Below are 12,075 nucleotides of genomic sequence, written 5' to 3' on the forward strand. Positions count from 1 at the left end.
TCCGAAGGAGATCTGAGAAGTGGATAGAGGGGGAGTGAAATGGAAGGCAGAAACCCCCAGATAGAATCCATATAAACCATGAAACTGTTGTGAAGTGTAGCCAAAAAGACATTTAAACTAAATAACTTAGAGAAAATACTCATTACTAACAAAACTTAGAAATGTGTAGATTCAACAAATTACATATAAATAACAAACCAGCAAAACTATGAAATTAGACCTAAAATATAAAACAATAAGTAACACCTAAAGGACAAAACTACTGACGAAAGTGAGAAGATAAACGACCCTTAAATATCAAACTTGTTAGTCAACTCAAAGAATCTATTCGACAAATGACACAAAAATAAATCCTACCCTGAAGAATATGAGAATAAAAAGGCATCCAGTTAACAATAACAAAATTTGACTCAAAACCAATCCCAAATTAGATGTGACTAGTAGTAAAGAAAAAAGAACTGACAAACTAAATAACATTAAGAGTGAAAAGAAGTAAAAATTTAAACAGAAATAAAGGAATAAACAAACTCCAAATGCAAGTTTAAACTAAAGTAACCTAGATGGTAAAAGAAGTATAAAAATCTAACTTACCCAATACTGAGAAGAGAAAACATGATCTAAGTCATTGAGTGCAGAAATTAGATTCATCCATACTAGCTCACTGAACATGGGTATATCTACAGGAAATGAGAAATACACACTAAAAACTTACCACAGATCTCCTGGGAAAAAGAACAAGACCTAAACCAGCAGAATACGTGGAAGCATGGTATCAGGTGGAAAGTGCCATAGAAAGAAACTTTCCAAGCAGTACTATCCCTCTGCAAAAAATCGTAACTTGAAAGGAAAAGAATTGCAGGCCGAATGTAAGATACGAATTAAAGCCTGTGCTTCCCGTGCAGACATCTGAGACCTAGGGACTAATGTCAGAACCACTGTCTACTTATGGCAGGAATTTTATCATCCACCATATTAAATCTCAAATTCATATTAACAAAGTATAAATTGGAAAACAGAAACAATTCAAAAACAAACAAGTAGAAACAATGGAAATCACACACAAAAAGTCGAAACTCGAAGTTGAAACAGATATATGTTTATATTCAAGCACAATCAAAATTTTGTAGTCACATGAAAAATGAGTTAATACACACATCTATACACTAGAATGCCAAAACGAAAAAGTGAGGATTGTGCTGCAATTGTAGAGGGAGCTACCTGCCCTAGTATAGATGGTGTAATATGATTGGTGGAGGGTAGTCACATGATCAGCATATGTTGGTGCAAAAATGAAATGGTATAATAGACTGGTGCACTGTTGAAAATTTAAGTAATTCTTAAAGGGCAAATCAAGGTCGAGACAGCTTTGAGTTAGAGGGGGTAGTACCGTTTTGGAAGAAACGTGTGTACTACATACAGCATTAAACCATGTGTTATGTATTTAAAATATTAATATCTGTGATAATTTTAATGCAACTTTTTAATTTTTTTATGTTATGAGAATAGGACCTCCATATTTTTCACGGTGAAACCTGATTCTAGATGTTCTACCTGTGCTGCAAACACACAATTATCTGTCAGTTTGAGAGTAACAATTGTTATCCAGTGATTCAGTCAAATAGGTTTTGTAAACATATTTACACAGTTTAAAAATAGTTAGATGGCTCTGTTAGATAGATCTGATGATTTGCAGGAAAATCTCCATTCTAAACTGAGAGATCATGACAATCTGCTCAGGAACAATAATGGAATCCCTCTCATTGGTTGTCCCAAGAGCAAATAGAAAGTTTATTCCAGCATTCTTAAACTGAAACACGAGAATGTTGCCATAGAACCAAAATCAGATCTCCAATAACATTGCCCATGAAAAACTTCCAAATATACTTACTAGGACACAGATCTTATGCAACTAACACAGAAAATAAGGTCAGTACTACGTAAGGTGGATTTCCTATGTATATCAACGTCCGTTAGTGCTATAATAGCATACATCCCTAAAAAGCATGGTAAACTGAGTAGTCTTAACTTCATAAATTAAAATAGAATATGGTACCACAACACCTATGTGTGAAGGTTAAAGTCTTGGTTATCTGGAATAACTTACCAACTTCAATACCCTTGGTAAATCTAAAAATATATAATTTCATTTTTGTGCTAAATCCATAAATTATATCTAAAAGTTTTAAAAACTTTATTTTGCATAACCTTGAAATTTAATACTCAAAGCTTAAAACAAATTTCAAAATGTGTTATCTCAGTAGAATTTTTGATGTACGATAGTAAATATTACTTATCATCAATGCATTTAGGATTGAGTTTACTTTCAATCAGTTATTACAAAAAAGTGAAAGAAACATTTGAAATTTTCATGTCTTGCATTTTTATGAATATCTTTTCACACATATTAAACAAGAATAAAAGGTGAAACACAAAGTACAGAAAATATTACTTCAATCAAAACACTATCATTTGAGCAATTTGCAAATACTTAAATATAACGGTGGAGTCATTTAGAAGTCCCTGAATTTCATATTATGTACAATGTAGATTAATGTACAAAGACTAAATCAAACTTACTGTGAAACTCCACAGTTTGCTTGAACACATTTACAGTGAGATCTATATGTTACTCATACAGGTTTAATAATTCAACGAGTCAAAGTTTTGTGTGACAAAATAATAAATAAAAATCAACTTTAATTCTGTAATGGATTGTGAGCATCTTCACAATTGTATAATTGAGAAATAATTGAGTTAAATGTTTTTGTATGTTGGGAAACTGTATTAAGTTTATTTAGAAAACTAATAAAATTCATTCACAGTGTCTTTAAATTTTAATTTAGTATTATAGACTGTTAGTTTTATAAAAATATACAATAAACAAGTGATAACAATTATGTTATGAAATTGGAACACTTTAATAACAATGTACATTAGACAGATGAAAGTACACAAGGATGATATTACAAATTTCTTGCTCATGCTTTTATAAGCTATTCTTTTTCAGATAATGAATTTACAATTAGTCTGCTAGTTCGAACCTCTTAAATCTATCTTGGTCATAGAAACTTGCTTTCACAACTCTTCCTCCAAAGTATCGTCCATTTAAATCCACCACCGCTGAAATATAAAGAGAAACCTATTATCTATCAATAAATAATTTAATACTAAAATACAGTACTATAAAGTTTTTTTGTGTGTGGGTTTTCAGTAAATCAGACATAAACCATTTTAGTATAAGACATGTTTTAACCTTGTACTTCCTACTTAACGAAACCAAAATGGTGCATGTAACCAACTGCAAATTTTTGTGATCTTAGAACACAAAAATTAAGGTGCAATTTCTTCTAGGAAAATTTCACAGTAAAAGGAAAATCATGCTTTTTATGGTAGAATTTTGTATACATAATTTCTGGTACTGAACTTGTTAATAATAATTATTACCACTCATAAAGTTCACATTACTTTGATAAGCCAGAAAAACCAACTTTGATACTGTGCCTTTAAATAAAACTTTTAACGAAAGGTTATACATTTAAGATTTTGTTATACACAAGTTGCTATAATTTCTTCACTGAAGTATATCACTATAAATGTTTGTAATTACTAAAACAAGCAATGTTTATATCTTCCAAGACAACTGTGTTCAAATTATAGCTGGCTAAAAGTCAAAGTGATAAGCCATAATAAAACTGCAGGTGAAATATGGAATATGGCTGATCATATATGAATGGTATTCTACTGTAATATAAACTAAAGTCATACTAATTAATGGAGATCCAATTTAAAGTGGTATGCATCATCTGTTAAATCATAAAGCTTTAATCCCAGTTCACATTTTACTGAAAGTTTTTAATTATATACAGATGGCCTCAATCCATTGCACTTGACATTCTTTATAAATTAAGACATTTTCCACCTATTTAAGTAATGGTATCAATAGATTCAGCACTCACTACCACACAAACATTATGTTACAATTATACTTAGTGTTAAATATCATATAACAGTTAAATTTAGTTAATATTAAATGACAGCAGCATTTTTACCAATACTAATTGTGTATCTCATACCAAAAGCATGTGTTCACATAACTGGATGTCAGCCAGCTGAATTGTTTGTTTGTTGAATTGTGCACAAAGCTATTTCAAAGGTATCGGCACTAGCCATCCACAGTTTTGGAGTGTTAGACTGTAGGGAGGGCAGCTATTCAACACCACCCACTGCCAACTCTTTAGCACCAAATAGTGGGATTCACCACCACACTGTAACACCTCCATGGCTGAAAGAGTGAGCAATTGGTTTTTATCCTGTGACCCAAAGACTGAGAGCTGAATGCCTTAACCATCAAAACCAGTAAACTGAAGTACAAAAATGTTGAACCTTGGAGTTACCATTGATACAATTAAAAGTGGAATTAAAATAATTAAATAATAATTCCTGTGATATATCTATTATTTTTCATTTTATAAGAATACTTCATCTTATTGTTAAGCCACTTAATAAATAAAAGACAGAACTTCAATTCTATTCAAGCAATATCTCCACATGTTGACCTAAGTTTTAAAGGTCACAATAAAGTCAAAAAACAAAACTTCTGTATTAAAAATATGAGTGCCTTCCATTCATAATTTGACTTAGCAGATTTAGCAAGTGTGAACAATATTCAAAGCCGCACAACAAAATGTTTGACTATGAAGTTCCTTGTCCAGTGGTTTGATACATCAGTATGGTTGCTACATGCTATCAAACAGTGTCCAGTATGTTTATGTTACTTATAGTATTTACAAAGTGAAAGTATAATTTCTTTGAAAAACTAGCCTTTCTTAAATATTTCAATTTCAGTGTGTTTTATAAATTAACAAAACTTGTTTTCAATAATGAAAATGGTCAATGCACAAAATGCATTTTGATATTTCAGTAATATATTAAAGGACTGTATTAGGAAAAATGTAGTGTTAATTTGAATCAAAACTGTAAATACATACATGATAGTGTTTTCACAGTACTGCTCACTGATATGTAATTTCCATGTGTTGTACATGATGTGACAATGTGTTTATGATAAAGTAGTTTTCTGCTGACTGTTATAGTGGGAGGTTTAAATGTAGTATCAATAAGGAATACTGGAGGCAGTTACTAAAGTTCAGTGTCATAATCTGACTGTAAGCTGATTTTAGTTTATTGAAAGATGATGGAGTATAGAAAGCAATCAGTATACACTAAGAATGGGTGAAAATTATTACAGTCAAATACATGGGAGAACAGTGCAGGCTTATTCTGGATACCTACATACAAATTAATATTGTTACGACAGCGGAAGTCACGTGACGCTGGTAACACGTAATGATTTCTAAAAAGATCGGGGAACATCACGAATAATCCAGTATTTGCTAGGTGCCCTCTATTCTTGTATACAAGTGTGCCAGACAATTAATCAGAATTGAATTGCAGACAGGCAGATATAGAGACAGACAATTGAGTCAAGGGCAGTAGTGACGTAAGTAAAGAGCGTGAATCGTTCGTTGTGAATTATAGCGTGTGTTTAATTTAAAGTGGCTGTGGAAATTAAGTGTATTGTAAAAGTTGAATTGAGAAAGAATAAACTAGTTTTATTTAAGAAAAGACTTGTATCGCTGAAGTTTCATCGGAAATAAATTATACTGAAAATTAACAAACGACCAGAGACGTAACAATATATTGTGTTGTCATGAGGCTTAATATCAAGTTTGGTTGAACCTCATGATATAATTAACATTAGCATTGCATATTCGGCTTAAAATCAAGTTCAAATGAGTCTAATGAAATATTAGATTCATCTGGTCATCTAGTTTAAAATCAGGTTTGATTGAAAGTGGTGATATCATTAATATTGATACCGAGTAGGCTTAATTTTACCTTTAGTTGAATGATGATGCCATTAATATTTGTACTGTCATCAGGTCTGGTTGATCTTCATAACACTGATGCTGTTATAGATCACAAGCAACTTTAGTTAAGTCTGTTTTTTTTAGGAACAGTGAGGATACTTCAAGATGATTGTCATTAAAATCCTGATTAGTTTACTAGGTAATTGTGATTTAAACCTTTCTATGTGGCTGGGGTCTCTGCTCTAGTTAAGTATATTAAATCCTATAAGAACGCTGTCGATTGTTTTATTTGGAATTTGCTTGCTTATCAACTATTTATAACTTGGAGTGAGCTTTTAAAGAAATATTATTTTTTTCTGAAATTCGTTAGTATTTACAAATAAATGCAAAGCTTTCCACAATTAGCTATGTGAAAAAGAAATTAATACTTCCTTAGTCTTTAATCTTCCTTATCGGACCGCGTCGAAAATCGAAAGTGATTGAAACCTTTATATTTAGAAGTTAAGTGTATAGGTTTACGAATAATTATCAACCTTTTTGTGTAGAATTAGAAAGTAATTAGTTATGAATTTAAAGTTCTTTTAGAAGGCGTTTTAGAATCTATTAAGGAAAACGTTGATCTCCAAAGAAGTAATTCTATAAGCAATACGATATTTAGTTCAAGTACTTTAGAGATAAGTTGAAAAGAACAGTGCATGCCAGGTCTGTCTTATTAACTAAAATAGTTTTGAAATACATAAAAGTCTCTTGAAAGAATCAAAAACGAATGTAATAGCTAATGACATCATTACATTCAGTGTCCAAGAACATCTGAATAGTTTGAGAATAAATAAATCGAAAACGTTATAAGAATTCTAAACTGACCAACGATAATCAATTCTTGATCTTCTGAAACAATACTGAGTTTTTTAATTTTTTATACGCTCAAGAATATAGATTATAAAATCGAAAAGGCTGAGTTATTATTTAAACCACTGTCGTAATTTTAGTAACAGCGACGACAGTACATGACTGTTTGATATCTACGTAAGGGTATCCAGACCAGTTTAAGCAGAATCTGGATTTAGGATTCAACTTCAAACAAAGGAAATAATCAAGATTACTTGCAACTTAATTATTTACACGGAGATTGTTCCTTTCAGAACATCCTAACTAGTTTTTTTTGTGGCATATCGCTGGAAAAACAATTTTTAAAACAAATAAATTGACAGATGAAATATATTTTTCTCTATTTTGTTTCCTATCGTTTTGATAAACTTTTATTCTGAAATTATGGGTGGGTCACGTAATCGTCATTCTTGGACATTCAAAACGACTTGTATGATCAATATTCACGAGCCGAAAGATATTACTCACACGATCAACATTCTTGAGCAGAAAAATATTCTCACATAATTAATATTCTTGAGAGGAAACAGATACTCAAGTGATCAAAATTCTTGAGCGGAAAAATATTGCTTACATGAACAACATTTAAGAACAGAAAATTATACTCACAAAATCAACATTCAAGCTTGAGCAGAAAAATATTACTCAAATGATCGAAATCCCTGAGCCAAAAAATATACTCAGATAATCAACATTCTTGAGCAGAAAAATATTGCCCACATGATCAACATTCTGGAGAAGAAAAAGAATGATTCACATGACCAATTTTCTTGGACAATCATTTTAACGGCTCACATAATCAACCTTTTGGGAGAGCGCAAAATAACTCATACGATCAACACTTTTTAACAGAAAAAATTGGTTAATATGACTAATATATTTGTGATGTTAATGTGAGATTCTCAAGAATAGCACTCTAAAATAGTAAAGTGTGTCTGACATGATGAGCATTCTTGCACACTAAACACGAACTGACATAACCGAAGAGTAAACAGGATTAACATGATCAATGTTTATACGTTAACAAGTGACTTTAATAATAGACATGCCCGAAGAGTAAACAGGATTAACATGATCAATGTTTCTATACGTTAACAAGTGACTTTAATAATGGACACGCCTGAAGAGTAAACAGGATTAACATGATCAATGTTTCTATACCTTAACAAGTGACTATAATAATGGACATGTCTGAAGAGTAAACAGGATTAACATGATCAATGTTTCTATACGTTAACAAGTGACTTTAATAATGGACATGCCTGAAGAGTAAACAGGATTAACATGATCAATGTTTCTATATCTTAACAAGTGACTATAATAACGGACATGTCTGAAGAGTAAACAGGATTAACATGATCAATGTTTCTATACGTTAACAAGTGACTATAATAATGGAAAGGCCTGAAGAGTAAACAGGATTAATATGATCAACGTTTCTCTACATTAGAAAATAACCCTCATGATCGACATAAATGAAGATTAAAAAGGATTAACAAGATCAACGTATCTCTACATTAGAGTGACTCTCATGATGGACATGACTGAAGAGTAAAAATGATTAACGTTTCTCTATATCAGAGTGACTCAAATGACCGTCATCTCTTTACAAAAGAGAATGATTCAAATGACTCAACATTTTGTGAGAGCGAAGAATAACACACACACGATTAATATTTTGGATGATAATTAGTGACCTACACGACTGACGTTTAAAATATTATTAAACAGTGAAAAGAGACACGACCCCTCAACATTCCTGGGGGAATACATTTAACTTATTTGATAGCGATTTTTCAAAAGTTACGGACGACTCCAATGATAACTATAACTCACATGTACATACTTGTAGTGTGAATGATGTCCAATACGATCAAAAGTTTTGAGCGGTAAAAATTGATTGATGTTAAACAGTACAGAATGATTACAATAATATCAGCCCGTGAAGGGTAATTATCATGATCAACTTTATTGGATAATGAAGGATAATTATTATGGTGAACTTCATTGAACAGTGAATGGTGGTTACCATGATCAATATCATTGGACAGTGAAGGGTAATTATCATGATCAACTTTATTGAACAGTGAATGGTGATTACCATGATTAACATCATTGGACAGTGAAGGGTGATTACCATGATTAACATCATTGGACAGTGAAGGGTGATTACCATGATCAACATCACTGGACAGTGAAGGGTAGTAATCGTGATCAACATCATTGGACAATGAAATGTGATTACCATGATCAAAATCACTTGGTATTGAAGGGTGAGTTACAAGATCAACATCATTGCATCGTAAAGGGTGATTCTCGTGAACAGCATCATTGGATATTGAAGGGTGGTTACCATGATCAATATTTTTGGTGAGTGAAATTTCACTGAGTTGTAAAATTATGTACCAATTTAGATAATTCGCTTGATGGGAAACTATTAATTTAGAATGTTAAAACGAAATAAGTCAAGGCTCATTCATGGTGTTTCAGATTCTGCTAAAGATGTCTCTTTCAATCACCAGTATCACAGGTGCATATGATACCATTGTACAGGTTAAAAAGTATTTTAGTTACATGCACAGAACTGACAGGCACGGTTCACTTAGACAATTAAGTTAACCTGATTGAGTCCGTTCTGGAGTTTGGTTGACGAAGGGACCGTTTCTTGGATGAAGTAAGATCGGACCGGAGCAGGCTGCAGTTTGCTGAGGTTCCTACATGTTGTTTCCTAGCAACGACATAAAGGCTTGGAAACGACCGAGTTGAAAATGAATATAAGACATGCATATTTATATCCATGACAATCATTATGGCAAGAGATGACTGACACTGCAACAAACCAATTGTTGACACGTACAATTAATCGAATATCACTTAGAATACCTGATTTTTTTTAGGATATATACATTTTTGTAATTATGATTTGAAAAATAAAAGATAGGTGTAGATAAAAAATATTTCTTTTTTATTGTTTTATAAAAAAACTGGGTAGTTCACTAAAGCATAAAAAAGTCGAATTCAAGTATCACGAAAGAAACGTTTATGATATATACTTTTCAATTTTTTTTGAAGAAAATTGTCAAAATGATTTTAGATCGACTGTTTTATTGTTTTAGATAATAAATGAAGTTATGGTTTAGGGTTTTCCGTTCTATAATGTATAAGCTACACAACGAAATAAAATCACTCTTTCTACTATTGTTTCAATGTTCTGTTTAATTTAGAATTTTAGACATTTTGAAAATATTTTTAATAATGCAGACATAATCTAAATAGCTTAGTTTTTTTGGCTTAATCTATTCTTTATAGACCTGACGCATGAATGGAATGGGTGATATTGAATAAGTAAAAGGAAGGTCACCATTTTAATAGAAAATTTGATTTAGGACATTTCCTTCATGTTGTTTTTCCTTAAAACTTTAAACAGTGATTGAAAAATATCCGCTTGGTTAAAATATTATTCTGTTTTTATTCAAACCTCAAAAGACTGCCTACCAGTTTTTTATCATTGTGTTTTTGCTTTAAAGAAGAGTTAAAAAACTCCCTCAATAACTGAAATGATGTTAGGAAGAAGCTTGTAAAATTATCACATCTAACGCTATCTACAAAACATTTCACAAAAAGAAGTAGGAAATAATTTATTCATTAAATTTTATAAGCAGATGATACAGTGTATCGTGAAAAAATACGGCATCTTTAAAAATATTTTGTATACAAGTTTGAGAAAGATGGCAGGAAGTACAATGAAAACTTATAATCCAGTATAATGTTATCATTATAATGGTAACAAACTTAGTGGAGAAAGGTGCTCTTCAAGTGGGAAAAAACAAGGATTTAGAAAACAATCCGTAATTAATGCCATCCTAATGGACACTGTTATACGAGTGAGGAATTTTTTCAAGCAAGTATATATGTATAAGATTATTTAGTACGCAAACAAATCGTTTATAATAAAAATAAAAATTAGAGATTTAGAAGGCAAAGAGTCACTTATTAGTGAGAAGTTAATTTGTAAGCAGGAAGGAAGAATTTATTAAAATTTAAAGTTTTGCTTTAAAAAAGAAAACAATTTATTAATGAGATTAGAAACAGTGTGAAAAACCACCGTAAGGATTCGAAAATTTAGGACAATGAAGGTCATCGCCGAGAAAATTCAAAGCCTTGAACTAACCTTGGAAAAACAGGTAGACAATCGAGACGTTTTTTTACTTACTGGATATTTTATGGTGCTTTTTTAAAAACGAAACGTACCTGGCTTCACCCGCAGACACCGTTTCGAGTACACAAGCAGCATACTGCAACGTTTTCTGTAAGATACTGATAGGGACGTCGCCATGTTGAAGGTGACGTGCAATTTCTCGAAGTCTGAAAGGGTTCAATATATTGTATCATTTAGCATTCAGAAACACTTTAATTAATCACGATGTCGTTCATTTCTAAGTGGAGGAATATACATCAAACGCCCACGAAGAATAGTTGAGAAAAGTTAATCTTATTCAGAATCTGACAAATGGCTTTCTTACCACGAAACTTAAAAATATTGTTATAATATGGCAATTGTAAGTATACCCTTAAAAAAAACAAGGTGCTACACCATACAGTGCTCGAGGAATTCATTGAAACTTATTCTATCTAACCAACTGATTATTTTGTTATTAAACCTATAGCACAGGCCTGTAAATTTAAACTTAGTAAAAGTTGTTTTGGTTTTAATAACAGATTTTCCATAATTCAGCTACGCAAATTTTGAACATAATATTCATTTGTTTCTATCGAGTAAGAATTTTTTACATATCGTAAAGAAAAAACAAAAAATCCTACTTAGATCAAATTTACAACAAATATAACAGGATATGTTTGGATCATTTACACAACCTCTTGTTTCCATAGCGACGAATAAATAATATTAAAAAGAAATTAATAATATCAAAGTGCACGCATAAACAAATACTATCAAGAAATGACACATCATGTGGCCTGTTAACCGTTTATATACTAGCGGTATGTTTCTCGTGGGTTCTAGAACGATCGATAGGAGACTCTCACGTCGCGTTTGGTATAGAGAAATCGATAGCCAGTGGTTGTCAACATTTTAAGCATAATAAAATGTGACCCGATTTTAATGAAAATGATTCACATATGTAAAAGTATGTGAAAAATCTGTACGTGATGGAGCAAAATGGATATCATTTTCGGATTCAGAGTACAGGAATTACTGTAGAACATGAAAAAATTTCAAGACAATAAAACCATCGCAGGTCTGTGTAGTCTTTCGCTTATAATGCAAATTTTTACAAAAACCGTTAGAAATTACATA

The 12,075-nt window shown here is 31.5% G+C and overlaps 1 protein-coding gene across 1 annotated transcript in view; it reads right to left on the bottom strand.

The window, feature by feature from the left end:
- Positions 1-2,894: 2,894 nt before the first annotated feature.
- The window catches only part of LOC106456948 (splicing factor 45-like), a gene marked incomplete at its 5' end in the record, with an annotated part of 43,906 nt that continues 34,725 nt past the window's right edge, over positions 2,895-12,075 (bottom strand). The window contains one exon of the mRNA XM_022382752.1: positions 2,895-3,120. Within this exon, the coding sequence (XP_022238460.1) occupies positions 3,023-3,120 (98 nt within the window). The remainder of the gene's footprint in view (positions 3,121-12,075) is intronic.

The sequence above is a fragment of the Limulus polyphemus genome, unplaced genomic scaffold (genome assembly GCF_000517525.1).
Source record: "Limulus polyphemus unplaced genomic scaffold, Limulus_polyphemus-2.1.2 Scaffold274, whole genome shotgun sequence".
Classification (NCBI taxonomy): Eukaryota; Metazoa; Arthropoda; class Merostomata; order Xiphosura; family Limulidae; genus Limulus; species Limulus polyphemus.